The sequence below is a fragment of the Piliocolobus tephrosceles genome, chromosome X, assembly GCF_002776525.5.
Source record: "Piliocolobus tephrosceles isolate RC106 chromosome X, ASM277652v3, whole genome shotgun sequence".
NCBI classification, from domain to species: Eukaryota; Metazoa; Chordata; class Mammalia; order Primates; family Cercopithecidae; genus Piliocolobus; species Piliocolobus tephrosceles.
In genome coordinates, this window is record NC_045455.1 from 64,744,903 (window position 1) to 64,763,241 (window position 18,339).

Consider the following 18,339-nt stretch of genomic DNA (forward strand, 5'->3'; position numbering starts at 1 on the left):
AGCTCCTGCCAGAATGGCTTTCTCATAGATTGCAATAATATTTTCAATAGGACTTGTGATTGGTTCAATAAGTGCAAGACATATCCAATACTTAACAAGCTTTTTGGCATCTGGAATATTTTTAATCAGGTCATTCAGTGTGACCAGTATATCTTCTTTTGGACATCCCTGAAAGAGCAAGAAATAATGTGTGTAATGTTTTTTAGCTTACAAACTATGAACAATAATTGAGCCTACTATAGTCAAGATCAATGATAAAGATAGCCATAAGCATAAAACAAAAAAATGAAATATTACTTGAGACATTTATTAGTAAAAAATGAACACTTATTTGGTCTTGATTTTATTCTCATATATATTGAGGGATTCCATTTGTTAATACCTTCTACCAAATGTTTATGAGTCAGAATAGCCTGCAGAGTTTTTTTTCCTCTTAATTGTCTTCGTCAGGTTTTGATATTAAGTTTAAAATGAATCTGTAATGGTTTATGTCAGACTTACATATAGTTAAATAGTAGGGCAGAAAAAGTTCATAGTATCAAAAGGAAAAACTTCAACTGAGGAGAAATAAACTCTGATTCTATTCTATTAGAGAATCAGTTTTCCTGATTGTAACTTTTACTGGTGTTCAGAACCACAAGTGTTCAGAACCACAAGAAGTTGCAAGATGCTCATGAAGAGTAGAGTACGGTTTGAAATCATACCTTGAATTCAGTTTTGTTATGGATCTTACATACTAGTGGGTGACCAAAACAAGATTAAAGAGCATCCAGGAAACAAAGATATTGTCTATTATTAAACAGAATATTGTTCTGGAGCTGATTATTATACTCCATAGGATTTTGGTCTACATGGCAAAATTCTGTAATAAATTCAAAAACATGATGTTGGCTTAGATGAATGGGATTTTGTTTCTGTTTTTCTTTTTTTGAGACAGAGTTTTGCTCTTGTTGCCCAGGCTGGATGGAGTGCAATGGCACGATCTCGGCTCACTGCAATCTCTGGCCTCCCAGGTTCAAGCGATTCTCCTGTCTCAGCCTTCCGAGTAGCTGAGATTACAGGTGCCCACCACCACGCCCAGCTAATTTTTGTATTTTTAGTAGAGACAGGGTTTCACCATGTGGGCCAGGCTGGTCTCAAACTCCTGACCTTGGGTGATCGGCCCACCTTGGCCTCCCAAAATGCTGGGATTACAGGCGTGAGCCACGCCACCTGGCCAGATGAATGGAATTTTTTTTGAGTATTTTAGGTAAGTTAATCTGTGATAATAATGACTCACACAACATTTGTGTTGCTAGTCTTTGGTAAAATGTGTAATGAACGTAAAAAATAATGTGTAAATATGATGAACAGAGGTAAGAAACAAAATATTAGAAGCAATAATATCACCTCAGGGTATTACACATTAATTATCTCAGAGGAATCAAATATTTGCAATTCAGTAAAAAAATCCAATTATCCCTTTGATACAGGTTGAGTATCCCTAATCTGAAAATCCAAAATCTGAAATCCAAAACTTTTGAGTATCAACATCACAATGAAGATGACCATCATTAACACTGCAGAAAATGTACCTATAGGTGACAAGGTGAAAACACGTGACAGGCTTATTGAAGAACTAGAGCAGCATTTATTCGGAACAGAAAAAGATATCATGTTCCTTTATAAAATCAAACAAAGTTCTAAGACAAAAACCACTGCTAATGAGACAGGTGACTCTGAAGTAAACATCTTAAAAAGCCATCCAGCAGAATGACTCCTTATCCCCAGAGGACCCACTTCCTGGTCCTTCAACTGCTTCTGATGTTTCTTCTCACCTAAAAAAATAAAATACTTGGCTGGGCGCGGTGGCTCAAGCCTGTAATCCCAGCACTTTGGGAGGCCGAGACGGGCGGATCACGAGGTCAGGAGATCCAGACCATCCTGGCTAACACGATGAAACCCCGTCTCTACTAAAAAATACAAAAAACTAGCCGGGCAACGTGGCGGGCGCCTGTAGTCCCAGCTACTCGGGAGGCTGAGGCAGGAGAATGGCGTAAACCCGGGAGGCAGAGCTTGCAGTGAGCTGAGATCCGGCCACTGCACTCCAGCCCGAGCGACAGAGCGAGACTGTGTCAAAAAAATAAAATAAAATAAAATAAAATACAGTGTAAAATACCTCTTAATTAAATACAACGTCATAGATGGAGATTGAAAACATGCTGCTGTTTGTTGTTGCTACTGTCTTAACAGCTGATACAGGCGTTCTGATGATGCTACTGTGCTGCTTAGTTACTCTCAATGTATTTTTCACTGTATTAATGTGTCTTTTTTTAAACTGTTAAGTAATTATGTGTAAATAAGTGTAAGAGAATAATTGCTTATTGGTAGCGTAGAAATTCAGAGTGAGGAATGACAGTGTTGCCAAACAACCAGACTATCCAATGGGTGGCTGACAAAGTGACACCTTTGTTTTCTGATGGTTCAATGTACACAAACTTTGTTTCATGCACAAACTTATAAAAAATATTGCATCTTTAGGCTACGTGTATAAGCTATATATAAAACATAAATGAGGCTGAGTGCAGTGGCTCACACCTGTAATCCCAGCACTTTGGGAGGCCAAGGCGGGTGGATCATATGAGGCCAGGAGTTTAAGACCAGCCTGGCCAACATGGTGAAACCCTGTCTCTACTAAAAATACAAAAAATTAGCCAGGCATGTGGTGCACGCCTGTAATCCCAGCTACTCCGGAGGCTGAGGCAGGAGAATGGCTTCAAACTAGGAGGCAGAAGTTACAGTGAGCTGAGATCATACCACTACACTCCAGCTTGGGTGAGAGTGAAACTCTGTCTTAGAAGCAAAAACAAACGTAAATGAATTATGTGGATCCCATCCCCAAGATAACTCATTATGTATATGCAAATATTCCAAAATCCAACAAAAAACATCTTCTATTACTTCTGGTCCCAAGCATTTTGGATAATGGATATTCAACCTGTATATTTATATGAACTCAATACAAAATGTAGTCAATTAAAGGATAATAAGCTCACAATTAATGAATGAAGCAGTGTATCTCACAATCAAGTAACTGTTAAAATAATCTCACAGTTAATGTTAAATCAACATAGTATTACCAACATCTCCTGGTCAAAAAGACTGCCATATAATTTAACGAAACAATGTTTACGAAGGTAATTTGCAAAGTATAAAATGCTAAGCAAATACAGACTGTACCTCATTAATCAAGTTCAGGCATTCAGAAAATGTGTTGTTTACTTTTCCAGTAAATAATCTTTGTTCATCTTCTTCTGCCATGGTAGTCCAAAAAGACCCAACTGGTTTTTCATTTTGTCCTTCAGGCTCATGTTGAGTAACTACTGAGTTAGGGGGCCTTTTCAGCACTCTTCCTTTGCCAGCTTTCCACTCACTCAGACGAGCTCTACAGTTAGAAGCAGATATAAACATTACTTTGAAACCGCTGTCAGAACTCTGTCAAATAAAGAAAAAGTTAAAAAAAAAAAAAAAAAAGTATTATTTTTAAGTAATCTTATTCTAGTGGCATATATATAGTTCACAAGTTTGATGAAATATTAAACACATCAAGGTCAATTATGCTCAATGATTCCATGAATGCATTTTTTGATTTGAGATTATAAAGTATTTCCCAATTATTATTAACGCATTTACCTTAGATTTTAAAAAAGCAACCTTAGAAAACATACTCAAACACAAAAACTTTTAGGTCATCTTGTTCCACAATATAAATTTGCCTGCATATGACAGAAGAGAAACCATGAAAGAAAATTCTAATGCAGTCAAGGAAATTATAAGCCAAATCTACAAACAGTACTTGATTGAAATCTAAGGTAATAAAAAAAACTACATCTACTTACTTTCTCTCTTCTGAGGTTTCTTTGGGCTGAGCTGATCTACTATCAACAGTTGCTTTTCCTGTAGTATGTCTTCGCTGGTCAACAGGCTTTGACTTTTCCATCAGTTTATCATTAGACAGTGAAGCAGGCCTGGTTACAACTTCAGATGCTATGCATCTTGATAGTGTCTTATTTATTATATTTTGAGAAGAACTGGTTTTGACACTAGATAAAGCTGTTTTTGATTGTAATAGTTCTTTTTCACGAGGCCCTTTCCGGATTGTAACATTGGCAGAGGTTCTACTGATGCCTTGTTTCACAGCGTCCTGGGTATTACTGTGATGACTTCTAATAGGAGGTCGCACAAGTTGTGTGTTCTGAGATGTAGTGCTCACAAATTTAGTAGTGGCAGCCATATTGGAGGATCTATTACTTTTCACTGTTACACTGCTGGTGTTTACAGGCTGAGGCTTTGTGGCTTTAGGGATAGTGGCTGAAAGTTTCTTTGTTGCTGCAGAACTCTCATCTTTGACTTGTAAAGGTTTTCTAAATGAATTAATCTTAGACTGAACAATCTGGCCACGATAAGATCCAAGCACAGGTTTCTTGGGTATGTTAGCATCTTGCTTTAGTTTTTCTGTAGTCATTTGTTTCTTTTTACTATTGTTTTTAAGGTGAAATGCCTGACTTAATGTCATATGTTGACTTTGGGGATCATCTTCAGTTAGTAACAAATGTGGAGTCTGATTATTATCCTTAGATTTATGTGTGTCAATTACTACAGTTGAATTGGTTAGTTCATTTGAAGGTTTTAAAGGAATGCAATTTTTCTCCACTATTGTATTATTTTTGCTCTCTGCAGGTCTCTTCATATTTTCTTTATCAGCCTAAAAGAATTATTTAAGAAAAGTGTTTAGGAAAGGCAAAACGGAAAAGGGGACAGTTTAGGAGTGCTATGTCCACATCTTACCATTTTTGTTTTAAGTTTCAGCACTTTAGTCCCTTCTTGAAGTTGGTCCTCAGATGTCACAACTCTCCGACCTCTACTACTTAAAAACAAACAAAATGATTAATCAATCAATCCTGTACCAAGGAGGCTTCCTGTTGAGGAGGAAGAAGAGGGCAATGTTAACAATTAACTGACTTACTAATTTTAAATTTAATAAAGACCTGAGTTGAAATTTGTCCTAAGCCAATTTTTTTTTTTGCGGGGGATAGAGTCTTGCTCTGTCACCCAGGCTGGAGAGCAGTGGCATGATCTTGGCTCACTGCAACTTCTCTGCCTCCCGGGTTTCAAGCGGGTTTCCTGCCTCAGCCTCCTGAGTAGCTGGGATTACAGGCACATGCCACCTTACCCAGCTAATTTTTGTATTTTTAATAGATACAGGATTTCACCATGTTGGCCAGGCTGGTCTTAAACTCCTGACCTGAGGTGATCTGCCTACCGTGGCCTCCCAAAGTGTTGTGACTACAAGTGTGAGCCATCATGCCCCGCCCTAAGCAAAACTTTTAATTATTTTTAATAGTGTAAACAGGCTGGGTGCAGTGGCTCAAGCCTGTAATCCCAGCACTCGGGAGGCCGAGGCGGGCAGATTACGAGGTCAGGAGATCGAGAATATCCTGGCTAACACAGTGAAACCCTGTCTCTACTAAAAATACAAAAAATTAGCCAGGCGTGGTGGCGGGGGCCTGTAGTCATAGTTACTACGGAGGCTGAGGCAGGAGAATGGCGCGAACCTCGGAGATGGAGTTCACAGTAAGCTGAGATTGCGCTCTGGGTGACAGAGCAAGACTCCGTCTCAAAAAAAAAAAATAAATAAAAAATATGGTGTAAACAAATGGCTGAGGAATTTAAAGATAGTTTCTAAAAGTCCTAACACTTTCTGTCCACAGAATTTGTAAATACTTAATAATCTTATTTCAAACCATTCTCAAGTCATTCAAACAAGTCTTCAAATAACCTTTAGTAATACCTCCTTGGGTTAGTTTTAAGTACTTAGTAACAGACGTACTACATTGAAAAAACTTTTATAAAAAAGAGCCCTCCCAAAAGTGATTCAAAAATTACCATATGCCATTCACAGCTTAATTTATATTAGGATACATTAAGAATATGGACTGCTGGTTGTGGTGGCTCATGCCTATAATAGCAGCACGTTGGGAGGCTGAGGTGGGGGGATTACTTGACCTCAGGAGTTCGAGAGTGCAGCCTGGGCAACACGGCAAAACCCCGTCTCTACAAAAAATAAAAAATTAGTTGGGTGTGGTGGTGGATACCTGTAGTCCCAGCTACTTGGGAGGCTAGGAGGGAGGATTGCTTGAGCCTGGGAGTTGAGGCAGTGAGCCAAGATCCCATCCCTGCACTCAAGGCTGGGTGACACAGTGAGATCATTTCTCAAAAAAAGAACCTTGGTTTCTAGGCGGCATTGCAAAGAAAATCTCTCCTCAAGAAACTGACCTAACTTATTTTTATAACTATAAACTGGCCAAGGCAGACTGTGAGCATCTCTTAGCAGGTGATTGTCTCTACCAAAATCACAAAAATTGGCCAGGCATGGTGGCAAATGCTTGTAATCCCAGCTACCCTGGAGGCCGAGGCAGGAGAATCACTTGAATCCAGAAGGCAGAGGTTGCAGTGAGCTGAGATCACACCACCGCACTATAGCCTAGGCGACACAACGAGGCTCCGTCTCAAAAAAAACAAAAAAAGGTGTATTTTACATTTGACATAATTTACTAGTTAATAAATTTTGTTTACATTGCTTTCATACCTATTTGTTCTGTCAGCTTGGAGAACGTACAGAACTTTGACATAACCTGCACTATACATTTTGAACAATGGTGAAGGAAGATCAAAATGTGCCACTTAACAGGGTATCTTAGTAGCTAACTTCTAGCTAACAAAACAAAACTCAGCATGACAAGAAGAGCCCATCTTACTCACCTTTCTAGTGTGGAGACTTAATCCTATTCTGTCTTCTTATTATAAAACTGCCCTCAGAAGAGTTATCTGAAATGAGTCTTAGGGTATCTATACTTTAGAGACTGTAAAATATTGTTTAATTCTGAAAAGCTGCAATACAGGTCGGCTGTCTTATTTAATAATTCACTGCTGAAGTGATTAACACTTAAATCGACATCTGTTTTCTTTTCTTTTTTTTTTTTTTTGAGACAAAGTCTCACTCTTGTCCCCCCGGCTGGAGTGCGATGGCATGATCTTGGCTCACTGCAACCTCCGCCTCCGGGGTTCAAGCGATTCTCCTGCCTTGGCCCTCCCTAGGATTACAGGCGCCTGACACCATGCCCGGCTAATTTTTGCATTTTTAGTAGAGACGGGGTTTCACCATGTGGGCCAGGCTGGTCTAGAACTCCTGACCTCAAGTGATACACCTGCCTTGGCCTCCCAAAGTGCTGGGATTACAGACGTGAGCCACTGCATCCGGCTGACATCTGTTTTCTGAAAGGAATAAATGTAGTACTTAAGCCACAAGGAGCGGTTTAGAATTTTCTTTTCTTCCTATTATGTTTAAGAATATTATAAACCCCTGACCCTGTTGGATTCCCTATTTAAATAAGTGGTTGAGAGTCACTGTCTGAATCCATATTATCTCTACTTATTCACTAGTAATTTCATTCCATCCTAAGGTTTTTAAGTAAATATCATCTATATACTGATCAATTCCTGAGTTTATGCTTCCAGTCCCAACCCCTCCCCTGAACTTCAGACACACAACTATTTGGCATATCCGCTTGGATGTCTGGTTGGCACCTCAAACATAATCAAAACAGAACTCCTAATTCCCCAGCTCCTCCTTCGGTCTTCCTATTTCAGTATATGGTTATCACCATTCATTTACTTATTCAAACCAAAAACCTAGGATCACTTTTTTGTCTTAAACAAAGAAGTAAAAGATTTGTGAAGGATAAAATGTTTATTCCAAACTAAAGCAACTTATTAAAGTTAGAAATTGGCCGGGCGCGGTGGCTCAAGCCTGTAATCCTAGCACTTTGCGAGGCCAAGACGGGCGGATCACGAGGTCAGGAGATCCAGACCATCCTGGCTAACACGGTGAAACCCCGTCTCTACTAAAAAATACAAAAAACTAGCTGGGCGAGGTGGCGGGCACCTGTAGTCCCAGCTACTCGGGAGGCTGAGGCAGGAGAATGGTGGGAACCTAGGAGGCGGAGCTTGCAGTGAGCCGAGATGGCGCCACTGCACTCCAGCCTGGGGGACAGAGCGAGACTCTGCCTCAAAAAAAAATAAATAAATAAAATAAAGTTAGAAATTATTTTTAAAATTTTAGAATGCCAAACTTACACAAAATTGCAAAAATATAAAACAGGTCAAAGAATATCTATACACTCTTTACCCAGGATCCACCTATTGGTAAAATATTTATCCCATTTGCGTTATCATTTCCACTCTCTGAATATGTGTGTGGGTGGTATATACAATTTTTTACCTGAGACTTTTTTTTTTTTGAGACGGAGTCTTGCTCTGTCACCCAGGCTGGAGTGCAATGGCACGATCTTGGCTCACTGCAACCTCCACCTCCCAGGTTCAAGCGATTCTCCTGCCTCAGCCTCCCGAGTAGCTGGGGATTACAGGCATCCACCACCACGCCCGGCTGATTTTTGTATTTTTAGTAGAGACAGGGTTTCACTGTGTTAGCCAGGCTGGTCTTGACCTCCTGACCTCGTGATGTGCCCACCTCAGCCTCCCAAAAGTACTGGGATTACAGGCGTAAGCCACTGCGCCTGGCCTAAGCCTGTAAGGATGTTATCAGTGGTTATCTCTAGAGAGTGAGGGGATCTTCTGCCTTTCTGCTTCATCTACTTTCATGGGTTTTTGTTTTTGCTACAGCTATGTACTATCTAAAATATTTTAACAAAATAATAAAGATATTTCTGTGGAGGGTTGAGACTACAACTCATAATCTCTAAGCATTTGGGAGGGCCACCCAACTCTTCCCTGATGAACTCCCCCACACTGAGTAAAAGCTTTGCTAAATAATAGAAATATGGACCTTTGTTTGGTGTAAACAGTAAGTTGATAATCTAGTCTATGCACATACTTTGTTTTATAATTTTTTTTTCTTAGACTGTGAACTAATTTATGTAGAAAACAATAATCTAGGCCGGGCACGGTGGCTCACTCCTGTAATCACAGCACTTTGGGAGACTGAGGCGGGCGGATCACAAAGTCAGGAGTCCAAGACCAGCCCCGCCAACATAGTGCAACCCTGTCTCTATTAAAAATAAAAAATTAGCAGGGCATGGTGGCGCTTGCCTGTACTCAGTCCCAGCTACTTGGGAGGCTGAGGCAGGAGATTCACTTGAACCCGGGAGATGGAGGTTGCAGTGAGCCAAGATCACACCACTGCACTCCAGTCTGGCAAAATAAAACGATGATCTAATGCTGCACCATCCAATAAAGTAACCACTAGCCAAATGTGGCTATTGAGTCTTGAAATGTGGACAGACCAAACTGAAATGTCCTGTAAGTGTAAAATAGATACCAGATTTTAAAGACGTTTACAAAAAAAGATGTAAAATATTATGTAAGCACTTTTTAAAAAACCTTTCTAAATATGGCTACTAGAACATTTAAAATTACAGATATGGTTTACTTTGCATTTTTATTGGACAGATCTGATACAATTTTACAAAAGTGAAAAGAAATAAACTTGACCTTACCTGGATAACATCTCATTTTCCTGCTTGTATGCAAAAAGCGTTTTTCTTCTCAACAGATGTTCCTTGAGTTTTTGTCTTCTTTGCTCTAGATAACAAAAGGTAAGAGCTACAAGTCAATATTAGTTAAAACAGCAATAACGGCTAATAAATCTTGTTGACTAAATGAAGAGTTTACTTCCAAAGCTGGTTCCTCAAGATGACTTGAGGTCACATCTACATAACAGAAAATTCCCCAATTCAGTATTGCCTTTGAGAAATCATCTTATAAGAGGCTGTTACCATAACAGGTCCCCAAAACCCCTCTGCATAAGAATCACATTCTTTACTGTATGTGAAAAATCTGGAGAACATCATTTTCTACATACAGCTCCTGAAAGTCAACTTTTAAGAAACTAAATGGTAGAAGCGAGGCGCTAGACTCCAAAGTTCTAATTTACCAGAACTGGGTTAGGTGAGAATTACTTTCTTCTGCGTTCCAGTGTGTAGAATATGGCAATAACAATATTACTTTTGAAGACCCTATCAACCCTCGCTTTCCATAAAGCTGAAGGAGAAGTTGTGAAATTGGAAATAACACACGATCTTCCGACCCCCAGCCCTGCAGAAATTCGCTATGGACCCGAGAGGCGGAGGACTCGGCGCAGGCGCAGTCGGCCCGTGAACCCGCGCAGCCCCGCCCCCCGCGGACCCTCGGTCTCCGACACCGGTCCCGGCCGGACCTCCGCACGTTTCCCCTAGCCTAACGGATTCCTCCTTAGGAGGGCCCATCCCAGCCAGCAGCGACCGCACACTAACACCACGCAGCGGGTCCTGTTTTTATGACCCGTTCTACAAGGCCAAGAATGCGGCGGGACGAGGCCGACGCCGCGTTCAGGGCTCTCACAGAGCCGGGGAGGGGTGAAGCGCGCCAGCGCTGCCCCAAACCCCGACTGCCGGGCCCGCGCCCGCCACCGCCACCGCGGCTTTCACCTTTGAATGCGGACTGGGCCCTCTGACTCGGGGGCAGCTGCAGGTCCTGGGGCACGGCCGGGGTGCTCATCGTAGCCTCGGGTCGGGGGATGCGTCTCCGTTTTAGCGCCTGGATAGGACTCGCTCAGACCACGGCCGCCGCACACTGCATAAGCCGGCCGCGGCTAAGCCCCAAGACGGCGCGGCTGCCGTCTCCGCCCATTGGTTCCTGCGTGAATTGAATAAGCCAATGGACTTAGAGGGGCGGAGCCTGGACTGCAGTTGCCCAGGCTGATCTGGTGTCTGCCCAGTTCGGTTGGGACTGAGTCTGCAGGTTTCAGGTTTCAAACCTAAACAGCGCTCTTCGTCCTGGACGTGCGATGGGGGAGGAGTCGGCCTGCTCAGTAGCAGGACTAGATTGACAAACAACCGAGATGGGACACAGTCCGATGTGAGTCCCTCACAGTCCTTGGAGGAAGGCAGACGAGAAAAAGACAAGAAAAGTGTTGATTGGCTGCCATTCTTATTAAACAAAGGCGCGTTCACTGACGGGGACGTAAACACCGATATATTACTTCATTTTGAGCATCATAACTCTGAGGTGGGACCTTATCACCACTTTTTCCACTGACGGGTGACAGGTTCAGAGGTTGTTTGTCCACGTTTGCACAGCGTGTGAAGGGGAACTGAAATTGGGATCTGCTTTCCATATCTTTATTCTAAGCAATTATCAAATGCAAAAAAGGGAGGAGAGGAGGAGAAACGGAAAAAATGAGGATAAACCTTATCTCCTCCTCAAGGTTATATATAATTATCCTTTGAAGATAAAATAGCATTTGTTATAGACGTTTTGTGTTTGTGCGGTTAAGTGTGCTGCCATAATCTTTTCGTTTTTCTCATCTAAAAATACCACCTTCATAAAACCCACACAAATACCCAAATCCACATGACAGAACAAAACAAGTCAGGGCTAGAAGGTTTTAAGGGTGGCAGTGGGGAAGTGAGGGCGAGTCTGGACTGCATCTGCCTGGTTTCAAGCACTAGGTTTACATTTCTTGCCTGATCACTGCAGTAAGGCTGGATTGGACTCTTTCACCCAGGTTTTAGGTGCTCCGGGGACACAGACGGGAGGATGCGATTTCCAATCCGTTTACCCTTCCTGGGTCTGAGGGCCTCCACAGCTGGCCCTTGGCTGTGGTCAGTTTTTCCCACTTCTGCCTGCTTTTTCTTAAGACATCTTATGGTAGCGTCTTGCTAATGAGGAATTTGGTTTGAGATTTTGTTTTTTACATGATGAAATGTCCCAGTTTTAGTGTAACAGTATCCATCACCATCCTTAAGATATCACTGCTGTTTAAATACTTCTGTCAATATTGTTGATTATTTACTAGTTTCATCAGACAAGTGGAGGTAACCAGGGATTTCTATTAACTGAGAACAAAATAGAGCATTAATAAGTGACTCAAAAACCTCCAAAACATTATGCTAAAATAAGTAATATATGAAAGGTTACATATGGTATGATTCCATTTATATGAAAGATCTAGAATAGATAAATCCATAGTTAAATAACTCAGAATAGTGGTTGCCAGAGGCTGAGGGTAGGGGCAGACTTGGGAGAGACCACTTAATGGGTAAGGGATTCATTACCCTGAAGTAAATGAAATGTTTTGGAATTAGAGGTAGTGGCTGGGCGACATTGTAAATGTATTAATGCCACTGAGTTGTTCACTTTAAAATGGTTAATTTTATGTTATGTGAACCTCAATAATTTTTTATAAGTGGGCATGGTAAAAAAGAAAGTGACTCAAAGGATACCATGGAGATCTCAGTAGGCTGAGATGGTGAGTAGGAAAACCTGCAAAACTGCTAGGTTTCCCAAAGTGGCAATTCTCCTCTAATCTCCAGACTCATCCACTCCAATGATGGTCTATTTTTGAGACACTTTCTAATATTACTGCCACACAATTATTGGAGAGAAAGCAGACCCTTTTCTAAAAGATCCAAAAAACAAAAAAGCAAAACAAACAAAACAAAACAAAACAAAATAAAGACTTCCTTTCAGAACGGTTCTTTGCCAACACAGCTGACCATGAAACTGCAGGCACCTGGAGTATTGATTAATTAGTGTTAGTTGTTCCTCCTGTGGTCATGTGAAGAAAAAGTGCCTGTGAGAGAACAGGGAAGGACAATCTGAGAGGAGGACAATGGGGACACAATGGGGTCACAAAGTCTGGGGAAGAGAGAAGCTGAAGAAAGAGGTAATGGACCACAGTGTTGGGCACTACAGAAGTCTAGCAGGATTGGGACTGAAAGGAACCATCTGATTCAGAAGGTGGGAGGTCCTGGCAAAAACATCCTGGGGATGGCCGGGCGTGGTGGCTCATGCCTGTAATCCCAGCACTTTGGGAGGCCAAGGTGGGTGGATCACCTGAGGTCAGGGGTTCAAGACCAGCTTTGCCAACATGGTGAAACCCCGTCTCTACTAAATATACAAAAATTAGCCGGGCATGGTGGCAGACGCCTGTAATCCCAGCTACTCAGGAGGCTGAGGCAGAGAAATCGCTTGAACCCTTGAGGCAGTGGCTACAGTGAGCCGAGATCACGCCACTGTACTCCAGCCTGGGCTGCAGAGTGAGACTCCGTCTCAAAAAAAAAAAAAAAAAAAGGCATAGACCTAAATGTAAGAACCAAAAGAAGCTTCTAGAAGAAATTATAGGAGAAAATCTTAGTGACTTTGTGTTAGGCAAAGATTTCATAACCAGTTTGTGGAAAAAAGATTTCTTAAATAGGTAAATTCCATGAACTATGAAAGAAAAAATTACACTGGACTTCATAAAAACTAAAACCTTTTGTCTATTCATTTATTGCCACATATAAGCCACACGACATTTCTCCTTGCTCCAGCCTGGATACAGGAAACCCTTGTGCAGTTGTCTATCCCAGCAGCTATCATATGCCAGGCTTCTATTTGTGTAGTACAGACTGTACATCACTCAAGGGCAGAAAACGTACCTTGCAAATGTCCTCACTGCCTAACATTTTGATCATTGCAAAGCCCAGGCAAAACTGCACAGTTCCACATCTGATTAGGACTCTTAGGTCACATGTTACTTTTAATTTAAAAAGAATAAAAAGTTGGTAAACAATCAAATACTCAAAAATCAGGCAATGATGGTAAATTGTGATATATATTGATAGCATAATACAGCAAATCAAATGTTTTCAAAGAACTTTTAGTTATTGGGCATATGGTCATGATGGAAATTGAAAAATATGGAACACAGAAGACACTGTTTAGAAATAGACCAAAATACACACAGGATTTTAGAACATGGTAAAAGTGGCAATTCATTTCGGGGGAGAGATTGCTTACATTCATTGGAAAGAGCCTTTTCTTTCCTTTAAAGCCTGGCCACAGACTACTGACTCCACGACTGGGGGAAATGTGGAGCCCTGGGAGCAGAGAGCAAGCCTGCCCTCTGTCCCTCTGCCCCTTTGCCCCTCTGCCCATGTGGGCAGGCAGCCTTAGTTAAGACCCCAATAAGTAGTAGGCTCTCTACAATATGTTCACAACCTTTAAAGCAGTCGTTGTATTTTAGGAAGACACTGTAAGAAAATAATCCTAAAAAGAAGTATCAGTTGTAGAAAGACATCTATAAGGTGCTCTGTTTATTTATTATTTATTTATTTATTTATTTATTTATGTATTTATTTATTTATTTATTTATTCTGAGGCAGAGTCTCATTCTGTCGCTGGAGTGCAAAGGGCTTGATCTCAGCTCACTGCAACCTCCACCTCCCGGGCAACCTCCACCTCCCGGGTTCAAGCGATTCTCCTGCTTTAGCCTCCCGAGTAGCTGGGATTACCGGCACCCGCCACCACGCCGGGCTAATTTTTTGTATTTTTAGTAGACACAGGGTTTCGCTATGTTGGCCAGGCTTGTCTCGAACCCCTGACCTCGTGATCCGACCTCCCAAAGTACTAGGATTACAAGCGTGAGCCACTGCGCCCAGCCAGGTGTTACATTTATATAGCAAAATACAAAAATGAAATGGCTAGAGGCACGAGGTCGCCTGGTGAGTGAGAGCAGCAGCCATGGATGGCTTTGCCAACAAACAGCTAAATTATAGAGGAACTACATATTGAAATGTAAATTCACGCATGAGGTCTGTATTAATATTGGAAATGCCTAAATAAAAATAATCTTTTTTTTTCTGAGCCTGGGGGTTGGGGCATGGAGTGGCGTGGGGGAGTTGGGGTGGAGGGGAGAGGGTCTTTCTACGTCGCCCACTGGTGTCAAACTCCTGGGCTCAAGCAATCCTCCCGCCTCAGGTTCGGAAGCAGGTGGGAATACAGGCGCGCGCCACCAAGCCCGGTTAAATAAAATCTGTTTCCCCCAGTTAAAAAAAAAAATTAATTTGTGTGGGTACATGGGATATTTTGATGCAGGCATACAGTGTGTAATAATCACATCAGGGTAAATGAGGTATCCGTTACCTCAAGCATGTATGCTTTGTGTTACAATATAAAGATAATCTTAAAGGGAAAAAAAGAGCAGCACAGGTAGTACTAACTGCAGCTGTATAGAAACAATGCGTGCCATAAATATTCATTTGAAAGAGAGGGGTTATGATTATTTACAATCATTAATGAATATGGCAACATTCTGGGCACTGACAAGAAAACTGCCCCAAACATGCTGGCATAATGCACAATAAGCAAGGCCAAGCTGTGGTCGGGGCTCTGAATTTAGAATGGGGTGGACCGCCAGCTGATCAAGGGTTCTAAAAGGCCGGCGGCTAATGGACCGCCAGGGTGCGCTCCACGCACGTCTCCACTTCCCCGGGGGCACCTCGCAGCCGCGCCTGCTCGCTGCCAGACCGCTCCCTCCCTCTTTCACCAGCCCCGACCCGTCTCCGCCCGGTCCGACGCTAGGGGGCGCCGCAGGCTGCCCGGCGCGCGGCTCGCGGCCCGGTAGCGCCGGGGCTAGGCGGCGGCGGCCATGGACCGCTTCGTTTGGACCAGCGGCCTCCTGGAGATCAACGAGACCCTGGTGATCCAGCAGCGCGGGGTGCGAATCTACGATGGCGAGGAGAAGGTAGGGCGTCGGCCAGCCTTCCCAAGGGGCTGGCAGAAGGGGTCCCCGGTGGGCGCGCGGCCCGGCTCGGTGTGGCCCGGTCCCCGGCCTAGCTCGCGGCCCTCGGCGGCTCGGCCGGCCTCTGTGTGGGGCGCAGCGCTCTTGCGCTCCCCGCCAGTCAGTCGTACGCAGCGTGGGGCGCTAGGCCGCCTCCCCCGCTCGGGTCCCAACTTTGGCATGGTTCCCAGCAGGCGCGGATCGCGGCTGCTTCTCTCTGCCCGGAATGCTTCCGGGAGCGCACAGCCGCAGCGCCCGGGAGAAGGAGCGCTCGCAGTCTGCGGGCGCCGGGCGGCGATCCGGCAGTCGACTTCCTTGGCGTGGTTCCAGACCCCCTGACGACACCTACCTTGGTGTCGGCACCAGACAGCCAGGTTCCGCCTTTCTGTGAGGAGGGCGCGGTGACCGTACAGTCCCCAGGGGAAGCTTTAGCTTGGACCTTATGCAGTCGGAGGGATTAGCATATCTGGGCAGAGGGGTGAGGGATTGCTTCGAAAGGATTTCCTAAAGAGGTATCAGTGCCTTATTGGAATGCCCTTGCCAAAGGCTTTTGTGTTTTTGTTTTGTTTTCTAATTGCTTTAGAAAGGCGTTCTGAGCGTGTTTTGTAAAGTGTTATATTAATAGTAGACCGTGTCTTGTAATGCAAGCATAAATCTTAGAAGGTGCGTTTTCAAATCGAGAGGAGAAATAGGAAGTGTAAGTAAATATTTTGTAGATACTTTGTTGAAACTATGAAATATCTTGTCCTGGATTGAAATGTATAAACTGGAATTAGAAAAATTTTAAAACTCACTTACCCACAAGCATTTTTGGTTTCCAGAGGTTTTAATTTGCTGCCTCTCTTCCCTTGCCGTTTTATTAACGACACTTTCCGCTGTACTTTGATATAAGTTACTCAACTCATAGCTTTTCCTGGTCAGTACTTACAGCTATGTAGAGGCACAGGTGACTTTGGACCCAGGTCCTCTGACTCCCTTAGGGCATTTTCTATGGGTTGGTTGCCTGTATTATTGAGTAAAGGTCTTTTCCTCAAATAATTTGCTTGGACCTAACTTCACTTACTGCCTTAGCACTTCTTTTTTTTTTTTTGAGACGGAGTCTTGCTCTGTCGCCCGAGCTGGAGTGCAGTGGCCAGATCTCAGCTCACTGCAAGCTCCGCCTCCCGGGTTTACGCCATTCTCCTGCCTCAGCCTCCCGAGTAGCTGGGACTACAGGCGCCCGCCACCTCACCCGGCTAGATTTTTGTATTTTTTAGTAGAGACGGGGTTTCACCGTGTTAGCCAGGATGGTCTCGATCTCCTGACCTCGTGATCCGCCCGTCTCGGCCTCCCAAAGTGCTGGGATTACAGGCTTGAGCCACCGCGCCCGGCCAGCACTTCTTAATTTAATTAATTATTTAATTTTGAGACGGAGTCTTGCTCTGTGGCCAGCCTGGAGTGCAGTGGCGCGATCTTGGCTCACTGCAGCCTCCGCCTCCCGGGTTCACGTCATTCTCCTGCCTCAGCCTCCTGAGTAGCTGGGACTATAGGTGCCTGCAACCACGCCCAGCTAATTTTTGTATATTTAGTAGACACGGGGTTTCACCATATTGGCCAGGCTGGTCTCAAACTCCTGACCTCAAATGATCCACCCGCCTGGGCCTCCCAAAGAGCTGGGATTACAGACTCGTGAGCCACTGTGCCCAGCCTGCCTTAGCACTTTAACTAGCTTGATCTCAAGTTGAGTCTTCCATCCCTGGATTGGAGTGACAAGCTATTTTTTTCCCCTTTCTTACCAATTTACATCTTTGTAACTATTTTAAATGGGAAGGTTAATCCACCTCCCCTTCCTCGCCGTTTTGATTTTGCCCCCCCTTTGAGAGGAACTGAATGTTGACAGTGGTAGATCTGTCCTCAGAGACTCCTCCAGTGGCACTCCCTGAGGGAGCACTAGGAAGTCATGCTTTTGCAGAGCGTGGCATGATACAGTTCTGTGGAACTCCAATTTAAGACTAGGAACACCTTTGCTGGCAGGCAGTATAGCTGTGATAGATTTAAAACAGTGTAAAATAACAGCCATTAGTAGTTTTATATGAAAGATACATTGTTGAACCAGCGAGTTTTAATTTTTACGTTACAATTTTTGCTGCTTGTATTAGCAGATAAGTATATAGATGTCAGAGGTTTAAGAAACAAATCATGGGGAAAACATTGCTTGAGACCCTGTGATCTAGTCCAGAATTAACTCTTCTAAAAGCTTGAAATTGGAGTGGAGCTGTAAGAGGATTCTCATTACCACTGTGCCCCAGAGCTGGACTTAGTCACTTGCTGAGCTGCCTTGCAGCTACGTGGTCCCTAGGCTGAATGAGGCACAGGCTGACTCCTGGGGGAAAGTGCAGTATCCTGGCTTCCTTCACCTGTTGGAAGGTTTCCAGACTTCCTGTGGTGCTAGAGACTCTGCAAGGCTACCCACATTAGCCCCCAAATCTGATGAAGTTAGTCTCCCTTTTAGGATGCCTCACTGACTCCTTTGGCCTAGGGACTGCAGTCCAGATTGCTTAGTCTTCATAGTTTTGCATCCCAACCCATTGCCTGGGCAAGTGTGCACATGGCTGTCTTCTAGACTAGTTTGATGTTTCTGGAGCACAGAAGGTGTGCCTTGCTCATCCTTGTATCTCCTGACTGGTTGTGCGTGTGAAACACATTTTTTTTAAAACCTG

The 18,339-nt window shown here is 43.4% G+C and overlaps 2 protein-coding genes across 4 annotated transcripts in view; one reads left to right on the forward strand and one right to left on the reverse strand.

Annotated features, from left to right (window-relative positions):
* The window catches only part of CKAP2 (cytoskeleton associated protein 2), a 119,684-nt gene extending 108,890 nt beyond the window's left edge, over nucleotides 1–10,794 (reverse strand). Inside the window, exons 1-6 of the mRNA XM_026454251.1 lie at nucleotides 10,524–10,794; nucleotides 9,555–9,639; nucleotides 4,828–4,906; nucleotides 3,879–4,744; nucleotides 3,220–3,424; nucleotides 4–168 (exon numbers count right to left, since the gene is read on the reverse strand). Coding sequence (XP_026310036.1) covers nucleotides 4–168; nucleotides 3,220–3,424; nucleotides 3,879–4,744; nucleotides 4,828–4,906; nucleotides 9,555–9,639; nucleotides 10,524–10,593 — 1,470 coding nt within the window. The 5' untranslated portion in view covers nucleotides 10,594–10,794. The remainder of the gene's footprint in view (nucleotides 1–3; nucleotides 169–3,219; nucleotides 3,425–3,878; nucleotides 4,745–4,827; nucleotides 4,907–9,554; nucleotides 9,640–10,523) is intronic.
* Nucleotides 10,795–10,810: 16 nt separating this feature from the next.
* The window catches only part of VPS36 (vacuolar protein sorting 36 homolog), a 41,740-nt gene continuing 34,211 nt past the window's right edge, over nucleotides 10,811–18,339 (forward strand). The window contains exon 1 of one of the 3 annotated variants that reach the window (XM_023194025.1): nucleotides 10,811–11,103. Coding sequence is in view for 2 of the 3 variants with exons in the window: in XM_023194024.3 (XP_023049792.1) it covers nucleotides 15,509–15,604 (96 nt within the window). In the remaining variant the exon portion in view is untranslated. Of the gene's footprint in view, nucleotides 11,104–15,415; nucleotides 15,605–18,339 lie in introns of those variants that run through there. The other 2 variants (XM_023194024.3, XM_023194022.3) reach the window with 2 other exon arrangements.